The 20,433-nt window shown below is 45.6% G+C and overlaps 1 protein-coding gene across 1 annotated transcript in view; it reads left to right on the top strand.

The window, feature by feature from the left end:
* LOC100762845 (glutamyl-tRNA(Gln) amidotransferase subunit C, mitochondrial) overlaps positions 1-19,845 on the top strand; it is a 36,008-nt gene extending 16,163 nt beyond the window's left edge. Inside the window, exon 3 of the mRNA XM_035443249.1 lies at positions 19,568-19,845. Coding sequence (XP_035299140.1) covers positions 19,568-19,674 — 107 coding nt within the window. The 3' untranslated portion in view covers positions 19,675-19,845. The remainder of the gene's footprint in view (positions 1-19,567) is intronic.
* The last annotated feature ends 588 nt before the right edge of the window (positions 19,846-20,433 follow it).

Genomic DNA, 20,433 nt, shown 5'->3' with positions numbered 1-20,433 from the left:
CCAGCACTCAGGAGGCAAAGGCAGGTGGATCTCTGAGTTTGATGACAGCCTGGTCTACAGAGTGAGTTCCAAAACAGCCGGGGCTACACAGAGAAACCCTGTCTCAAAATAATAATAATGACTAAAAAATAATGCAAAGTTCTGGTCTGGAGACTTGCTGCCAACTCTCACACTTCCCTGGAACTCACGTGGTGGAAGGAGAGGACCAATTCCCACCAATTATCTCCTACCCTACACACGTGTACACTGAGGCAAGCACACATCCTCATCACACACATAAATGCACTAAAAGAAATTAAAAGTGAAAGAAGAAAATTATCCTGAAGATGTTTCCAGGAGGAGATTCTAGCTGTAGGCCTGAAGAACTGGGAGCAGTAAGCCAGGAATTTCAGCAAGTGTGGAGGGAAAAGCAGCTGCTGCTGAAAATCCACAGGCCAATTGAGGGAATCAGAATGTGGGTTCTGCCAAGGGCACTGCCATTAAAAGGGTGTGTGTGTGTGTGTGTGTGTGTGTGTGTGTGTGTGTGTGTGTGTGTGTGCATGTGTGTGAACTTCTCCAGGCTGCATCTATCTTGTGTTTGACACAGGGTCTCTCACTGAACCTGGAACTCACTGATTTGGCCACACTAGCTGCCCAGTGACCTCTCAGGATTGGTTTCTCTCCGCCCTCATATCCCATTGCTAGGAACCAAATCCAGGTCTTCTGCAAGAGCAGGCAGTGCTCTTAACCACTGAGCCATCTCTCCAGCCCCTTGTTTTGCTTTTTTAATACTAGGGATTGAACCTAGGGCTTGGCCACTGTAATATACCAGTAACTCTCTTTGTTTTTATTGTTACAAGTATTTTGTGGAGAGATGGGGAGTGTATTGAAAGGCACACATGTGGTCAGAGGACAACTTCAGGCAGTTGGTTCTCTCCTTCTACCAGTTTGGTCCCAAAGATCAAACTTGGGTCATCAGGCTTGACAGCAAGCACCTTTGCCCATACTGAGTCATTTTCCTGGACCCCCCCCCATCATTTACGTTTTATTTTGAGACAGTGTCTCACTAAGTTGCTCAGACTACCCTTGAACCTGGGATCTTCTTATGTCAGCTTCCCAAGGAGCTGGAAGATGACCTGTGACACCACGACTGGATTAGAAACCTCAAGGGGGGGGGGGCTGGAGAGATGGCTCAGCGGTTAAGAGCACTGACTGCTCTTCCAGAGGTCCTGAGTTCAATTCCCAGAAACCACATGGTGGCTCACAACCATCTGTAATGAGATCTGGTGCCCTCTTCTGGTGTGCAAGCATGCATGCAGATAACTGTATACATAAATTTTTTTAAAAAATTTAAAAATTAAAAAAATAAAGAAATCTCAAGGAAAAGAAAGTATAGGATTTCAAAATGGACCAAGGATGAGGGCTGATGAAGAAAAAGTCTAGGTTGACAATCAGGAAAAAAATCTGATTGACAATCAGGTTCCTGACTTGGGGAATTTGATGGACTGTGGTGTCATTGCAAGATAGAACTCATCTGCAGAAAAAAAAATGATGTTGGACTCAGAAACATGGAGGGCATAATAAAGGAAGGACAAAAAGCAGAAGGGTCACAGGGGTAATGTGCCCTCTATCTGAAACCAGAATTATAAATACAGGACCTAATGACAGTGGATAGGCATTTCTCAGACACTTCAGAGGGACTGCCTCTCATGCAGGGAGTTTATGGAAGGATCAGGTATGATGGCACATACCTGTAATCCCAGCATTTGGGAGGTAGAGGCAGGAGTCATTCTAAGCTACGTAATGAGTTGAATGGAGCTTGGTTTACACAAGACCCTGTCTCACAAAACAAACACACCAAACAAATTGTGTGTGTGTGCCAGGGGGTGGTGGTGCATGCCTTTAATCCCAGCACTCAGGAGGCAGAGGCTGGCAGATCTCTTTGAGTTTGATGACAGCCTGGTCTACAGAGTGAGTTCCAAAACAGCCGGGGCTACACAGAGAAAAACCTGTCTCAAAAGAAAAAAAGCACCTGATAACCTGAGTTTAGATCCCCAGGTACAAGCCAGGTATGTGATATGTTTGATGTGTCCCCATGGCACAGATGGAAATGAAGAGAATCCCTGGAGCTTGCTGAGGTGCCATTCTTAACCAATTGATGAGCTCTTGTCTCAAAACTGCTGACGGAGGAGCTAGGGAGGTAGCTGAAATGAGACAGCAAGTATCTAGCATACACGAGGTCCCAAGTTTAAGCCCCAGCACCACAGAAACCAGCTGTGTGGTGTCTCAAACCTGTAATCTCTGGAGATTGGGACAGGATGATCAGAAGGTTAAGGTCATCCTATTATATGGGGAGCTTCAGGCCTGGCTGGCCCATGTGACATCCCGGAGGGAGAAGCACAGTTACACACACACGAACACTCAAAACACATGTTAGATACCAATAGGCTTATCCTCAGATCGAGACACTTCTTGACCTTCAGAGACTGAGTTAAATGATGAATGCCTATAATCCTAGTATATAGGTAACTGAAGCAAAAGGAGCTTGCGTTTGAAGCGGCCTTGAGTACACACAGAGATCATACCTTAATGAAGGAGTGAATGCCCTTCCCACAGCAAGCCATTTTCTATCAGAAAGTAGGGCAGTGTCCAATTAAATAAAACAAAACAAAAAGATATGTCTTCAAACCTGTTCGTCTGGTTTTTTCCCCTTTCCCTGTGACATAAGTCCCCTCTGGCATCTCAGTGAAATGTTTCCTTCTGTGTGAAGCTCAGTCATGAACTTCTCTCAGCAGGCAGAAGGGGGAGTGATAAGAAGGAGGCAGTCAGTAGGAAAATGAGTCATCTCTGAGAAATGGTTCTCGGCTGGCATGAGAGTTGAGGGCTGGGTCACTGGAATGTGCTATTGGTCATGACAGCCAGGAACTTGCTGTCTGTCATGTCCCAGTATATTTGTGAGATGTGTCTGTGACCGTAGCTAGGTGTTAGATCACTTGCCCGGCATGCAGGAAGTCAGTCCCAGGCTTGATTAAAGAAGAAGAGAAGGATGGATGGAGGGTTGATTTCTGGAGAGCTACATACTAATGAGCCAGGAACCACGAAGGGGGGCTGGGAAGAACCAGCAGCTAAATTAGGTTTAGAGAGAGTTAGGAATGGGGGGGCAGAGAGTTTGAGGGATGCCAGTGCCAAGTGTGGGAGGATGAGAAGACAGAAGGGAAAGAAAATTCAAGAAGGTTTTCGGTGTGTTGTGAACATGATTCTCTTCTGGTGTTTTCTAAAGAGACAGCAGAAAAAAAAATGTAACATGGTTTTCAATTATTATGGGATGATGAAGGACCTGCTGTTTCTTTGAATGTGGCCAAACAGGTGGGAAGAAGAGAGCCTGGTTTCATATGAGGTTATTTAAAGCAAGGAGCATACTGAATTTGTAGCAGCTGTTGCCTTGTTTTTGCTAACTTGTTATAAGTAGACAGAATCCTCAATTGTTTATTATTTAATTCGAGGCAGGGTCTCACCATGTAGCCTTGGCTGGCCTGGAATTCCATATGTAGACCAGACTGGTTTGTAACTCAGAGACCTGCTAGCCTCTGCCTCTAGAGTGCATGGGCCACCACACCTGACTTGTATTTACTTTTTAGACAGAGACTCACTGTGTAACTCTGGCTGGCCTGGAACTCATTACATAGATCAGATATAGATAATATATAGCCGTGGCTTCACTTACACAGATCCGTCTGCTTTCCAAGTACTGGGGTTTAAAGGCGTGTGCCACCATGCCCAGTCTTTTATTTTAAATTGTATTATTTAAATAAACACATGTGACAGAGGACAACGTTAGCAGTTGGTTCTCTCCTTCCACTTTTACGTGGGTTCCAAGGTTTGAACTCATATCCCCATGCCTGTCTAGTGGGAGCCTTTGGAGCCCTCGCCTGCTGAGCCATTTCACAGGTTCTCTTGTAACCCAGTCTGGCCTCCAACTCCATAGGTACTTGAGGTTGAGTTTGAACTCCTGATCCCTCTGTCTCCACAACTCCCAAGTGCTGGGATTACAGGTATGTGCCACCATGCCTATTTTATGCTGTGCTGGGGATTGAACCAAGGGCTTTGTGCCTGCTAGGTAAGCACCCTGCCCACTGAGCTACAGCCCCAGCCTAGAACTTTACAATGATGGAAATGTTCTGAGTTCTGTATGGTAGTTACTAGTTATTGAGCATTTAAAATGTAGCTGAAGTCGGGCGTGGTGGCATATGCCTTTAATCCCAGCACTCGGGAGGCATAGACAGGTGGATCTTTGTGAGTTTAAGGCCAGCCTGGTCACAAAGTGAATTCTAGCATGGCCAGAGCTACACAGAGTAACCCTATCTTGAAAAAACAAGTAAATAATATAAAATTACATTTAAAAATCAATTTATTGTGTGTGTTCATCTGTGGACATGGCATGGCATGGCTCAAATGTGGAAGTCACAGGACAACTTATGGTAGCAGGGTCCCTCCCACTACCATGTGGGTGCCAGGGATCAAACTCAAATAGTCAGGCTTGGTGGCAGGTATTTTCCCAGCTTGGGACATCTTGCTGGCCCTTCTCAAGATTTTTTAAAGAAAAAATAGTTAACCATAAGCCAAGCTTTTAGAAGACACACAAGCATGCACCTGAACATGAGAACATGGAAGCACATGTCACACACACACACACACACACACACACACACACAGGATGGCCAGGGTTGGAGGGCAGAAACATATGAACAGTGGCTGAATTGCCTTGTGTCTGGCTGAGACTGACTGGCTAACTTTCCTCTTCTGTGAGCACATGACATGTGTGTTCAGGGCTTCTGTGAATGTTACACTGACAAACATTCCCTGGAGTTAAGCAGCTAGGGACCTAGGTTTTTATTGTTATACTGTCCTCTGTGGTTTCAAGTTTCTCTTGCTATGGCAACATTACTTGAAGGTGTGGCAAATGCAGGCTTTTCTCCATAGCATGCTGTGGCCCTCCAGCTCCAAGAATCCAGGGTATGATTATGGCATCTGGGACATGAGTGGCTCCTCCACTCCCCCCCCCGGACCGTTCAACATATGTTCATTCACTCAACATTTATCCAGCCACAGTATCACCTGCCTGGCTGGGTGCTGCGTGGTGGGGATACAACAGTGACTAAGGTCTAATGTCTGTCCTCACCCTCTTCACAGTCAACTAGAAAGTCATTCAGAGCAAATAGTCATTACAAGAAACACAGGGTATGTGTTGGAGAAGACTTCTTGGAGGGAGTGGCTTCTAAATGGAGACCAGAACAACCAGATGGTGTTAGGCAGGAAATGAGGGCAGAGGGAAAGCTTTCCAGATAGAAAGAAAATACACATGAAGAGAGCTGAGACACGGAGGCTAGCTTGATGCCCGAGGACTAGGACGCTAAACAGTTCGTAGGGGGTGGGGGTAGGGTGATCATTCCTACTTGTGTGATTTATGGTGAACTGCCCTAATGTAAATGAGAACCCAGCTGGGTTAGATTATATGTGTAAGTCTTAAGTGTTTCAGATACTCAATAGAAGTCAGCATGAGCTGCCTTTACCATACAAATGTTTATTGTGTATCTCTGAATAGGATGATTGTAAAGGGGACTTAATGCCGAGGCTGGAGGTGTGGGGGTGGAGGGAGCCTGACTGGAGTCTGGTCTCAGAGTCTGCAAAGGGAGCAGTGAATAGCAAAGGGGTAGTTGTTTATTAGCCAGAAGGAGAGCAAAACCAAACTGACCAAAAGTCTACAGCAGCAGCGAGAGCTCAATGCTATTAATGATTCGTATTAATAACTGTGATCCACCCCAAACTGAAAGAAGCCTTAAGGTCCATGTAGAGAGGGCTTGATAAATGGAAAGTGTTTAGACCTCAAAAAGACAACGGTCATACATGCACATGTTAAAAGATGTCCAGTATATTTATGGATATCTCTTTGCAAGGCTAGATGCCAGGGACCCAGCAGAGGAGGGGGAGTGCCTGTTTCCTGAGGGGGGGCCCCATCTATATCCACACACTTACCTTGGCATTTATGAATTGCCTCCAGCAGCTTTTCCGCATTGCCTGCCCCTCCCTTCCAACTTCTCTAAGTGACTGTGTCTTCATTCTGGGCCTCTGTGCCAGCTGCTTTCTGCATCTCCGCCTCCCCAGGATTTGCCTGACCAAGCTCTCTTTGCTCTTTAGGTATTGGGCCCAGTGAGATTAGAGATGATCAGACCTGTGTGGCCCACTCTGAAACTGTCCTCCAAGTTTGTGCCTCTGAAGGCTTTGTTCCTTTATTACCCTGAAATCAATCCTGTTGATTTCTCCAAAAGCTTCCTGTCAATTCTAACACAACCATTTTATCCAGCTGTTGATATTAAACAGTGTTAAAAATACAAATTGGGAGTTGGGCAAGGAGGTGCAGGGGCATCATCCCACTACTTTGAAGGCTGTAGCAGGATAATCATGAGTTCTAGGCAAAGCCCTGTCTCTACAGACAAAAATGAAGCCAGAAAGCTAGGTGTAAAGACATAAACTTGTGATCCCAGCACTTCGGAGGCCAGAGGATCAGGAGTTAGAAGCCAGCCTTGATTATAAAACCTGAGCTAGGTGAGAACCTATGTTAAATCAGACCTCAGAATAGAGGACTTGCTCAGCATACCCAGAGCCACGGGTTCCATTCCCAACACTGCAAAAACAACTAACCAACAGGCTGCTAAAATGACTCAGTCAGGATCTCCAGAACCAAAGTTAAAAATAAGCCAGATGAACTGAACGGTGGTGGTGCACGCTTTTAATCCCAGCACTCGGGAGACAGAGGCAGGCTGATCTCTGTGAGTTCAAGGCCAGCCTGGTCTACAGAGTTATTTCTAGGACAGCCAGGGTACATAAAGATACCCCGTCTTGCTGGAGAGATGGCTCAGCGGTTAAGAGCACTGACTGTTCTTCCAGAGGACCAGAGTTCAACTCCCAGCACCCACATGGTGGCTCACAACTATCTGTAACTCCAAGATCAGACAAACATGTAGGCAAAACACCAATGCACATAAAATTACTTAAAAAAAAAACCCTGTTTCTTGAAAAACAAAACAAAAAGCCAGATGACAAAAGAGATGGCTCAGAACACTTATTGCTTTTCCAGAGTTCAATTTCTAGCACCCACATCAGGCAGCTCATAACTGCCTCTAAGGCCAGTTTATCCAATACCTCCGACCTCCAGGATTGCCTGCACTCACATCTACAAAACACACAATTACAAATAAAACAAACTTTAAACCCCTGCCTGAGGAGAGAAGAGGGTGAGTCCCTGGTGCTTAGTGGGTAACCCAGTCTGCTTGTGGAAGGTCCAGGCCACTGGGAAACTTTGTCCAAAAGGTTGGAGAGCCTAAGAAATAGCACCTAAGGTTGTCCTCTGACCTCCACACACTAGGTGCACACACAGGCACACACATACATGAACACAGATGTGCATTTACATTCATGCACACACGCGCGCGCGCGCACACACACACACACACACACACACACACACACACACACACACAACCTGTAACTTTAAACTGAATTTTTTTTTTGTAACATTTGGCCCTTCCCATTCAGAAACTTGGTACAATGTGCCGTTGTGTTCTCAAAAGAAAAAAATTTATAACAATTTAGGTCTTTAAGATTTTTTGTTTTAGATTATTTTATGTAAATGAGTGTTTTGCCTGCATGTATGTCTGTGTTCTGTGTGTATATCTAGTGCCACAGAGGGCATCAAATTCCCTGGAACTAGAGCTATGAATGGTTTTGAGTCACTATGTGGGTGCTGGGCACTGAACCCTGATCCTTTGTAAGAGAAGTGCTGTTAACCGATGAACCATCTCTCCGGTGCCTGATGTAACAGTCTTGATTGGCTTACATAGGTTGGTTATGTCGAATTGCTTTCCTTGTTCAAGGTCTATGGGCTGAGGGAATGTGATTCACTCAATAGAATGCTTGTTTAGTATGTATGAAACTCTGGGTTTAATCCCCAGCTCTGTGTAAACCTGTTGTCCTAGTTGGCATTAACTATCAACTTGATATAGTCTAGAGTCACCTGGAAAAGTCTTGAGTAATTTTGTCAGGTTGGTCTGTGGACATGTCTCTAAGGGACTGTCCTGTCTTTTAAGAAATACTTGTGCCTGAATGTATGTGTATCCATTACGTGAGTGCAAGGCTTACAGAGGCCAGAAGGCAGCAGCAGACACCCTGGAGCTGAACTTAGAGGCACTCGTGAGCTAGAGTGGAACCCAAGTTCAAGCTTTTAACCACAGTGAACCACCTTGCCCCAAGGGATGTCTTGATAGCCTTGAATAGGAGGGCCCTATGTTCTACACAACTCAGCTCCTCTGGGATTATCTTCCAGCAACCCTCACAACTTCTGTATGCTTGGGAGGGAGGGACCCAGTGAATCTGGTCAGTTTCAGGGACTTCCTAAAGCTTTGCTACTTGATGACTTTAAGGAGTTCCCAGTAGGAGGAAATGTGCCACCTTCCACCAGAACATCCTTGTCTTAGAGAGCTAATTACTACCTAATATCAGGGGAGCCTGGGTCAGATAGCAAGACTTTTTTAAAAATTTAAGTAAAAATAAATATAATGGAGGAACAAAGAGAATGAGACAAGAACCTCTGTGGCATACTGGCTGCCCTCTTGGACTCTGGTGGCCCACTCTCTTCTTCTGAAGTGCTCACTGTGGCCTTTTAGAACCATTGGTAGCTGAAGATGGAGGCCATATATCTTATTCAGACTCACAAAACCCCAAGGTCTCACTGATGTCCACCCCTCTGTCCTCATCTTTCTCAGCACCCCCCCCCCATACACACACACACAATGGTAATTACTGTGGCTGACTCAATCACCTCCTTTCATCTTAGGCCTTTGGATATGCTGTTCCATCCAGAAGGTTCTCTGCACTCCCTCTCAGCCTGTTTCCCTGCTCTGGCTGCTTCTCAGGAGAGACTTCCTAGAACAGCCTTCCTTGCCCCCCCCCCCCCCCCCCCCCCCCCCCCCGGCTAGGTTGGCTTTCACTCTTCAACTTCACTACCTCTGTCAACCACATCCTGTGCACACCTGTGTTCAGTTGCTGCTCCCTCCCAAAGGAAGGGGCTGTTCTGTCTTGTCCTTTCACGTTCTGGATGCCTAGGTGGAAAGCTCATACCAAGTAGGTGCTTAAGAGGCATTGAAGAGACAGTAAAGCTGGGTGTGGTGTCACCTGCTGTTTAATTGCAGCAGTTAGGAGATGGAGGCAGGAAGATAAAGGGTTAGAAGCCATGGCTGAGGAGATGGCTCAGCAGCTCAGTGGTAAAGGTACACTCACTCGATATCAGGCCTGATGCCAGCTTCATCCCCAGGTTCCATGTGGTGGAAAGGGAATCAAATCACCCAAGATGTCTAATCTCTTGATGTGCACTGTCCTCATACGTGCTGTGTGCATGTGCCTGTGCGTGCGAGAATACACACACACACACACACACACACACACACTTCACACACATACTCACACATGTGGGAGCTCAAGGGAACACGAACAAACAGGCAATCATAACACTTATTTTTAAAGAGAATTCAGCTGGATGTATTGAAATATGCCTTTAATCTCAGCAATCAGAAGGCAGTGAGTTTGTGAGTTTGAGGCTAGCCTGGGCTACAGAGAAAGTTCCAGGACAGCTAGGGCTACACAGAGAAACCATGTCTGGAAAAAACAAACAAATACATACATAAATAAATAAAATTAAAGAGTCAAAGGCCAGTGTCAGCTATATAGAGGATTCAGAGTTCAGACTAATTGGAGTTACTTGGGACTGTATCTCAAACAAACAATAAAAACAAAAATTAAACATGAAAGGCTGAGAATAGACCCAGTGGTTCAACACTTGCCTACCATGCATGAGGCCTTGAGTTCAGTTCCCAGCACCACCACCCGGAGCTAAAGGAGCAAAGTGACTGAGTGGCATGGTAAACTCTGGAGGCCCATCATCTAAATACGGTAGGCACTGAGGTGGGGGAGGGGAGGGGGGCAAATCAGAAAGTAATGGAGCTTCTTTTGGACAGGTGCCTGGTGAAATTCAGCTGTGTGGCTCACTTAAGTGCTCGGGCCTTGTCTGAGATAACAGAACACTGCCAGTTGAGTCAGCACCGCCTCCTCCGTCTGCACCAACTCCTCCCTTGGTCGTGATCTCATCCAGGCCCATGGCTTTAAATGTCTGTGATAAGCTGGTGACTCCCCAGATTATAGCTCTGGCCTGGACATCTTCCCAGAGCTCACACTTCCAACGGCACACTTCCCACTTGACGTGCAAGTCTAAGGAGCATCAAACTACACATAGTAAGGCAGAACTTGCTTCCTCTGCCGGCCCTCCTTGTCTCAGTTCCTTCTTATTGTTCAGGCCTCGTAGCTGAAGCTATCATTTTGTTTATTTATCTAGGGTCTCACCATGTGACCCAGGCTAGTTCCAAACTTGTCTTGGGCACACATGATCCCAGTGCTCTCTCATTAGCAGCAGCAGCTGGGACTACAGGTGTGAACCACATGCCCAGCTGGCATCATCTCTGAGGTCCCTGTTTTCCTTATAGTCTACATACACTAGTTTATCAGCAAATCAGCTCCACCCTTAGGTACAGCCAAAATGTGACCTCCTGTCATCCCACTCATCCCTGCTGTCCTAGTCCAACAAGGTGTCACTTAGCTCAGGCTGGCTCCCAAAGTTGTGACCCCATCTCCTGCCTCTACTTCTTAAGTGCTAGCACAGTGAGTTTTCACTTTTTATACTTCACTTTTATTCGTTATATTTACTCATCTATTTGTTTTAAAGAGTTTTTTTAATTACATATGTATGTGTTTGGGTTGGGGGTATGCCATGTACAGGTGCCTGCATAAGTCCCAACAGGGTATCTATCATACCCCCGGAGCTGGAGATTTAGGCAGTTGTGAGCTGCCTGAAGTAAGTGCTGGGAATGGATTTCAGATCCTTTGCAAGACCACTGAGGCATCCTTCCAGCCCCAATCTGTATATTTTTACTTTCTATATCCTTCTGATAGAATACAAGTTGGGGGAAAGAGACTTTTGCTTCCCAGGGCCTCACACATTGCTCTGCAATGGTAATACACTCCTGAGTTCTTCTTTCCCCTTTGTTGCCTTAAGGGTCTTTCTCTGTGGCCCAAGCTTATTTCGAATTTGTGGTTAATCTTCCTGCCTTAACTTGCCAGGTGCTTCGATGAAGGCACAAGCCACCGTGTCCAGCAGTTCTCTTGCATTTCGACAGCAAAGAGAAGAGCGCCTGGTAGCAAGTTCTCTCTGGACACCTCCCGGTCGACCCGATTGAAGGTCTTAGGAGCTATTAAATTGTACAGTCAGATTTTCTCTCAGTGAATCAGAACAGAGATGCCAGAATCAGACTCCAGCTACCTAGTCCTTTGTTTGGAGTCCTAAAATAATTAGGTTGACTGAGGATCACTTTACCTAGAATTACAGAGTAACACTGAGGTCACCTAGCAAGTCATCTGGGCCCCTAGGCTCCTAGGGTAGACTACAGGTTCTTCCCATAGTACTGTTTTTCATGTGGGCATTGTCTTAACTGAAATGAGAAGACCCAGCCTATTCTGGACAACGCCGTCTCCTACTCAGGGTCCTAAGCTGAGAGTGGAAGGATCAAGCTGAACACAGTCACCCAAACAAGAAGCACACACTTCTCTGCTCTTGGCTGTAGTTCTGACTTGACTTTCCCAGAATTGTATAATGAATAAACCCTTTTCCTGATTCTTATTACTTTAACAGCAACAGAAATGAAACTAGAGCACCCTGCCTGCTCTGTGGCCTGTGCATGGGGACAGAGTGTGTGACATCTGTAACAGCTGGTAACAGTCCACATCCTGTGAAATAATTTTTATTTTGTTTGAGACAAGGTTTCACATTGCCCAGGCTGACTTTGAACTCCTGATCCTCCTGTCTCCACCTCTTCAGTGCTAGGCTTTCAGTCATGCTGCCACCAAACCAGGCTTTATGATGGTTTTCCCAGCCAGGCATAGTGGTGTACAACTTTAATCTCTTCACCGGGGTGGCAGAGGCAGGCAGATCTCTGTGAGTTCAAGGCCAGCCTGATCTACATAGTGAGTTTAGAATAGCCAGAGATGTATAATAAGACCCTGTCTCAAAGGGGGAAAATCCTTTTTTTTTTTTCTTTTCTTATTGTGTGTGCATGTATTAATGGAGGTCAGAGGACCATTTGCAGGAGTTACATTTTTTTTCCCTGAGACAGGGTTTCTCTGTATAATAGCCCTGGCTGTCCTGGAACTTGTTCTCTCTAAACCAGGCTGGCCTCAAACTCAGAGATCTATCTGCCTCTGCCTCCAAAGTGCCAGGGTTAAAGGTATGTGCCACCATGCCTGACAGGAGTTGACTTTTTTTTCCAACTCCAACTTAATTTTTTGAGCTGAGGATCAAATCCAGGGTCTTGCACTTACTGGGCAAATGCTGTACCACTGAGCTAGATTCCTGGCCCTTTTCCACTTTAATTTTGAGACAAGATCTCTCACTGAACTTGGAGCTTATCAATTTTACTAGGTTGGCTGGTCAACAGACCCCAGGGATGCACACAGCTCTGCCTCCCCAGTGTTGGATTTATTTGTGCCTGGCTTTTATGAAGGAGCTGGGGGATCTGAACCCAGGTCCTCATGATTGCCAGCTGAGCAACCCCCCCTACCCCTGCCACAGTCCCTCTTAAGGATGACAAAACTGAGGATCGATGGGCAGACTACATAGCCTTGGAAGCCAAGTTGGGATTCACACACAAGGCTGTTTTCAGAGTCTGTCCTTGTCACATCTATTGTGGGCTGCTCTGCCCACTGCTGAGGGGCCTATTGTGTGTCTCTGGATATGTCCAACTCTTGCCCAGTAGACAGCAGGCAGTCCACACCTCAGAATTGGTGAGAAGTCGTAGGGTCGAATATCTAGAAAGCCTGGCATGTGTTGAGGTCTCAGTATGGAGCAACTACAACTACCATTTATTGTACCTGGAGCAGGTCTTTAGAGACATTATTTAATATAATCCTTACCACCAAAATATGAGGAAGCTGTCTTCTTCCTGAAGGACTGGAAACCTGGGCTGGCAAGATGTCTCAGTGGGTAAAGGCAATTACCCTCAAGCCTGATTGCAGCACAAATTCTGATAGGTCTTAATAATAAAAACTTAGAGTCAGATACTGGGGTTAAAACTGAAGATCAGAGAATCAAAGCAGCCAGCCACTAGAGAGTTCTCACCTCTAACAGTGCTTAGACCAAAGGGTGATCCTGTCCTCAGATTGCATCTGTTTCCACCAAACCTCAGACTGCACTGAGCTCCCATCTCCTCCCGCCTTATATTCCTCTCTAGTGCTGGGAGTAAAGGCGTAGGATCCCAAGTGCTGGGATCACCTTTGTGTGAACTCTGTTTCTCTTTTAGACTGGATCAATTTCATGTAGCTCGGGGTGGCCTTGAACAAACAGAGATCTGTCTGCCTCTGTATCCCAAGTGCTGTATTAAAGGTGTGTGCCACCACTGCCTGGCATCTAGTGGGTGACTAGTGTAGCTATCTTTGCACTCTAATCCTCAGGCAAGCTTTATTTGTTAGATCATAAACAAAATATCACCACATTTCCCCTTTTGTCTAAAAAAGATTATAACTAATATAAAAAACTATATACAATAACTATATAATATATACAAGCAATAAGTACATCACCAATATCTAGTCCATTTACAGTTGACAAATTTAAAGAAAATACTCCATACCTGATGACCTGAGTTTGATGCCTGGGTACCACATGGTGAAAGGAGAAAAACTCTTCAGTGCTGTCCTCTGACCCTACACGTAGTGCCATTAAGCGTGTGTGTGTGTGTGTGTGTGTGTGTGTGTGTGTGTGTGTGTGTGTGTGTGTGTTCGTACGCACACACTAAATAAACATGTTTTTAAAAATCAATCCTATAGCCAGGCATTGATGTTGCAAACCTTTAATCCCAGCATTTGGGAGGCAGAGGCAGGTGGATCTTAGTGACTTCAAGGCCAACCTGGTCTATAAAACGAGTTCCAGGACTGTTACACTTGTCTTGAAAAGGCCAAAAAAATTTTTTTTAATCCTATAACCTGCAACTCCATCGAAGTTGACTAACTTGAAAATGACCACAGCTTAGGTTTTCCCAGATACAACTCCAAAGCCTGTGCTATAAGCAATCTTACTTTCTTCTCATTACAAATGCCCAGGGTAAGGAAAGAAGAGTAAAAGTTTTCAGACAGATTTAGCATTTAGAAGTCAGTAAGTTACCAAAGTATGTCATATGCACCAATTCCACCGCACTTGGCTGAAGAGTCAGTTGCCCAGAGCCGGTGTTTTTCATTCTTGGGTCCAGCCTACTGGGAATCTGGTAGGAGCCACAGCTTCTCTCCCTGGAAAAATGTGAGCACTGCATACATTTTCTTGCCCAATTTCAGAGCACTTGCAAAGCCTCTGGAATCCATCTGTGCACTTCATCGAAGAACACTCCTCTCATCGCACTTTGAGGTGCTGGCACAAGTGAGACTAGCCTAGGCTACATCAGACTCTGTCTCAAAATAAAATATAAAATGAAAATGGCTATAATGGAAAGTATAAGTAGTCAATACACTTATTTGTGCTGTCCTAGTACTTAGAATCTGTAACATGGGGATCTCTTGAGCCCAGGAGTTTGAAACCAGTTGGCAGCATAATGACTATGTCTAAAAAAAAATAAGCAAAACCCAGATGTCAGATGTGGTTGTACATACCTGTAACCCCAGCACTTGGGGGAAGGGAGGAGAAGTTGGAGCTCTAGGCCAACTTGAACTGTCTAAAAAGACACTTCTCAAAATAATTTTTTCTTTTTTTGAGACAGGGTCTCTCTACATAGCCCTGCATCTCCTGGAACTCATTATGTAGACCAGGCTGGCCTTGAACTCACATAAATCCTCCTGTCTTTGCCTCCCCAGTTCTGGGATTGAAGATATGTGTCATCACACCTGGCTAAATTAAACACAACACACACACACACACACACACACACACACACACACACACACACACACACTGAGTTGAGAATATAGATTAGTGGCAGAATATCCACTCAGCATACCAATACCCTGGCTTGAAAACTCTCATTGAAAAATAGAGTAGGTGAGATGTGAGATGGTTCAGTGGGTAGAGGTACCTGCCACCATGCCTGATGACCTGAGTTCCATCCCTGAGACCTGCATAACAGGAGAGAATAGACTCCTGAAAGCTGTCTTCTGACTTCTAAGCACATTGTAGCAATCATGCACACACACAAAAATGTAATTATCAAATAAAAGTAACTAAAATAATTTGGGGTTGGGGATGTAGCTGAATTGGTAGAATGCTTGCCCAACATGCATGAAGCATGAGTTCAATTTCCAGCTCCACATAAACTGAATCTGACAGTAGCCTCTGATCCTAGCACTTGGAAAGGAAGTCAAAGGGCTGGAGAGATGGCTCAGAGGTTAAGAGCACCAACTGTTCTTCGAGAGGTCCTGAGTTCAATTCCCAGCAACCACATGGTGGCTCACAACTATCTATTATGAGGTCTGGTGCCCTCTTCTGGTGTGCAGATACACATAGAAGCAGAATGTTGTATACATAATAAATAAATAAAATCTTTAAAGAGAGAGAGAGAGAGAGATCAAAGCAAGGATCAGAATCCTCCACTAATCAGAAGTTTGGGGCCCCCCTGGGCTAAATGAGACCCTGACTCAAAAAAAAATCTGAAAATTCAAATATACTTACTTAAAATAAAAGCGATCATAAAAGAAAATAGTGAAAAGAAAATAGTGATTGTTAAGTTACTATCTAAGGCTACATAGTGAGACCATCTTTAAAAAAAAAAAGGAAAGTTATTTTTATGGGGGCAAGGGGTTACACAGTTCACGACGTAAGGATGTCAGAGAACAACTTGGAGTCAGCTTTGACAATTTAGGTTCCGGGGATCAACCTCAGGTCATCAGGTTAGTGGCAGGTACCTTTTACCTGCTGTGCTTTCTCAGTCACCCACCCCCCTCTTTTTGGAACTTCACATGCTGTACTATGCAATGTTTAAAAAGACTGTGACAAGCGTTTTAAAGTGGAGCTCCTTCCTGTGATAATGGTCACGGATCTTTCTTTGAAATCATTAGAACTAGTGATGGGTCAGCCTCCTGAGAAGGCAACATCATCTGCTCCTCCTCCTCCTCCTGTTGCTCTTGCAGAGCACCTAGATCTGCACTGAGTGGCTAACAGCAGCCCATTACCCTGGCTCCAGGCAGTCTGATACCCTCCTTCTGGCCTCCATGTCTACCTGCACACAGAGATACAACACATGTGCACATCTTTTTTAAAAAAGACGATACTGGTGCAGGGATGTCCCTTAAGTCAGTAAAGTGCTTGCCTAGTGTGCATGGGGATTTTTAGCACTGGATAGAATGGGCATAGTGATACATGCTTATAATCCCAGCACTTGGGAGATAGATATAGAAGGATCAAAAATTCAAGATAATCTTTGATACATAGCAATTTTAAGGCTAGCCTGGGTTTAGACTCAGTCTCCAAAAGGAAGGTGCTGGGTTAGAAATTTGGCTCATTGGTTAAGAGAGCTTTCGGTGCAAATATGGGCACTGCAATCTGAATCACTGCAACCACATGTAAAGCCAAGTTTGGTCCTACATGCTTGTAACCCTAAAAATGAGTAGGACAGAGACAGGAGGGATGCAGGGGATTGCTGGCTTCCAACATAGCTGAAAAAACACGACCCTGTCTCAGAGGAGCAGGGTGGAGAATAACAGAAGACATCCTACACCCTCCTCCTTTGGCCACACACATAATAGATTTTCCAAGCCATGCATGATGGCCTTGGCCAATAATTCAGCATTTAGGAGGCAAAGGCAGGAGGACTGTGGCTTAAGGGCAGTCATGGCTTAACTTTAGAAGACCTTCTTTAAAGTGGGGGGTGTGATGATGCATGCCTTTAATCTCAGCAGACATAGAAGGATCTCTGTGAGTTCAAGGACAGGAACTCCACAGTTAGACCCTATATCAAAAAGAAAAGCACAACAAAAAAGAAAGGCAACATTTCCTACCTTTCACTCTTAAATTATTTCGTGTGTGTTTATGGGGGGGACTCGTGCACCATGTCTCACATGTGGAAGTCAGAGGACAACACTGTGGAGTTGGTTTTCTCCTTCCAGGTGTAAGTGCATTCTGGAGATCAAATTCAGGTTGTTGATCTCATACAGCAAGCACTTTCACCCTGGAGCCATCTTGCTGGCCTCTCTGAAATCTCCTGATCTTGTAAGGAGCGGAGGTCATATGACCTAATAGTTTTAAATTTTCAGTCATATTTACTGAGTACACTCTTTTTCCTGGAACAGAGGAAGACCTGGGGTCATGCTTATGTTGGGCAATGGCTCTATCACTGAGCTACATACATCCCTAAACCTAAACCCTAGACAGTGACTTGAATGTTGAAGATGGAACAGGGAACAAAAGATGCAGGAACACACAGACATTAAGCAAGAAGGGCAATACATGAGCTAATCCCTCTGGAGGAATACATGAAGCAAATATCATGGAGGAAATCTAAGTATTACAGGACCTAATAGCACAGTGGTGAAAAAGGCAAACAGAGGAGTTCAAGGGAAAGAGACACTAATGAGACAGGGCTGGAGAAATGGCTCAGTTGGTAGAGTCCTTGCCTAGCATGCTCAAGGCCCTGGCTTGAACTTCTTGTACCCATAAAACTAGGTATGGTGGCAGTGCCTAAAATCGCAGCACTTGAGGCGTGGGAGCAGGAAGATCAGGAATTCAAGGTCCTCCTTAGCTACACAGCTTTGCTAAGTCGGTAAATAAAGAGGGGTCTCCTTGGGGCTAGAAAGATGGCTCAGCAGTTAAGAACACTGGCTTTTTTTCTGAGGATCCAGGTTCAGTTCTCTGCACCCACACTCGTTTACAGCTGTCTGAATTTCAGACCCAGGGGACCCTCAGTGGGCACTAGGCGTGAATGTGATGCACAGATACACGACCAAAACACCCACGAACATTAGAGAGGGAGAAAGGAAAAGGGGGTCTCAAACACAGCGGTTATGAGTGTGCTGAGACAGTGATTGCAAGTGCTGGGCCTGATGGTCAGCACTCACTCACTCCTGCTGCTCTTCTACCTCCTTCTCTTCTTTTTTTTTTATGTATTTTATTGGGGAGGGTTGAGGTAGGGTCTCATGTAGCCCAGGCTAGCCTTAGAAGCACTATCCAAAGTTGGCCTTGAATTTTTCATCCTCCAGGCCCCATCTCCCAAGTGTTCTAAGATTACATGTGCCTGACTCTCTTCCCTTAGCCTGCTAGGGAGCAATTATATGGTCTCTGGCCTCACACTCAGCAGGTGCTGCACCCACTGAGCAATAATGCAATTCTCTGTTATTTTTTCATTTGTTTTGCAGTGCTCAAGACTGAAGGGCTTGTGTGCACTAGGCAAACACTACCACTACCTACCCCGCCCCCCCCCAGTCCTACTTTGTCTGCTTTACTCAGATCTAATGTAAACAAGACCAAGCCACAGATCAGAGAAAAACACCAGTGTATCAGTAGAGCAGCTCAGATTTTGGGCAGCTGGGGCGGGGAGGGGGGGTGTTTCAGTAATGCCACAGTTCTGAGTGGGAAGCCAAAGCTGGAAAATACACTGATCAGGCTCATTTGACAAACCCCCTTCTTTCTCAATATGAATTCCCTAAAGACCCTAATCCTGCCATTCGAAATAGGGAGCTGTAATGGCTTCGTGACCTTTTACCTAAGATCAAAGAAGGAGCTGGAAAAAGCCTTTGACAGATACACACATTTACATTACTCTCATCTTTTCCTCTTTGGAGTGATGTGCCTCAGGGCAATTTATCGTAAAAGGGTTCTAGGTTAGTTAGGTGTAGTGGTGCATGCCTTTAATCCCAGCACTCTGGAGGCAGAGACAAATGGATCTCTGTGGTTGGAGGCACAGAGCTACATGACAGAGAGACACTGTCTCAACACAAAACAAAGGTTCTAGGTCGTCGGTGACGAGAAAAATGCAGAAATGGAAGCAGAAGTTATACAACCCAAAAATTATCTGAGGAGTTTCAAAACTATATTACAGGTATTTAAGGTTTGATGGTTCAACACTAGTAGTCAGTAAGATTCATTCAGCACTATAAGCCATACACAACTGTACTGAGAATCCACAGACATTCATTCGTTTAGTGCTCCCACACACCTACCAAATGGTTTCCTTTTATACTTTGTCCCCACTAGAAAAGAAACAAAACAGATTTAAACAGTGCTCAGACAGCTCCACTCTCTAACACCTTGCTTTTGACTACCTTTTTGTTTTGTTCTGAGGCACTGGGCATCAAACTCTGGGTGCATGTTAGGTAAGAGCTCTGCCATCAGCCTTTTATTGAAATCTTATTATTTATCAGTTTACCTATTTGGGAACCATTAGTCATAAACGTACTTATGCCAGAGAAGACACCTTTGAGGGTCACTTTCTTGTCCACTAAGACACTTGTTCCTTTCTAGAAATGAATCCTCAACCAAGAAATTTTCCCAAAAATGGACAACACAGCTATCTGAACAAGAAGGCTCATCTGTACACACCCGCCCACATTCTAACTCCTGAGATCTGAGCTGCCGGACGCACCGACTGGACCTCCTGGAGATGATTCCCTTTCGGATCTCAGGACTGATAGGCTCCTTCAGTCCTGAGCCTATCACCATGTATACAGTTTTCTACGGCAGGACCAGCTACAGAGGGACTACAGTATAAAATAAACATTCAGTGCCATGTTATAAAATTAGGAATTTACCCTGGTGTGATAGCGCGTTGGGAGGCCAAGACAGGAGAACTGCGAGTTTCAGGCCAGCCTGGGCTACCTAGGTAGACCGTGCTAGAGTGGGGTGGGGAGGGCACGAACAGAAAAACCAAAAAGAAAAGAAAACAGGGTCGGGGGAGACTTGTCGCACTTGTCTCTCAAGCCGAAGGCCTCTTCAGACACGCACAAAGTTTAAGAATGAGACTGCAGAGCTTTAAACCAAACCCTACGACCCTTAGGGAGACTGAATAGGTAGGCAGGTGGCTTGCCCCACCGTGCTTTGGGAACCCTTTCGAGGCCAGGGGCCACTTGTCAAAAGCCGAAAAGTGTGCTGACCCCGGGTGGGGGTGGAAGTGGGAGGAACCTGGGGTGGCGACTCCCGGTCTTCTAGAAACTACGGTTCGAGGACACACCCTGGGCTAACCTCGGTGGGCCCGGGGAGGCCCGCCTTCGCACCCTTCCAGACAGCTGGGTGGTCCGGGAGCCAGCCTCCCTCTCCGCTCGGGCTCCGCCTTCAGGGTGTGTGGGCCTGCACGCGTGCGGCGCATCGCCTGGGCAACCGACGCTGTGCGC

Source organism: Cricetulus griseus, chromosome 4 (assembly GCF_003668045.3).
Source record: "Cricetulus griseus strain 17A/GY chromosome 4, alternate assembly CriGri-PICRH-1.0, whole genome shotgun sequence".
Classification (NCBI taxonomy): domain Eukaryota; kingdom Metazoa; phylum Chordata; class Mammalia; order Rodentia; family Cricetidae; genus Cricetulus; species Cricetulus griseus.
This window is presented reverse-complemented; position numbering and strand designations above follow the sequence as displayed.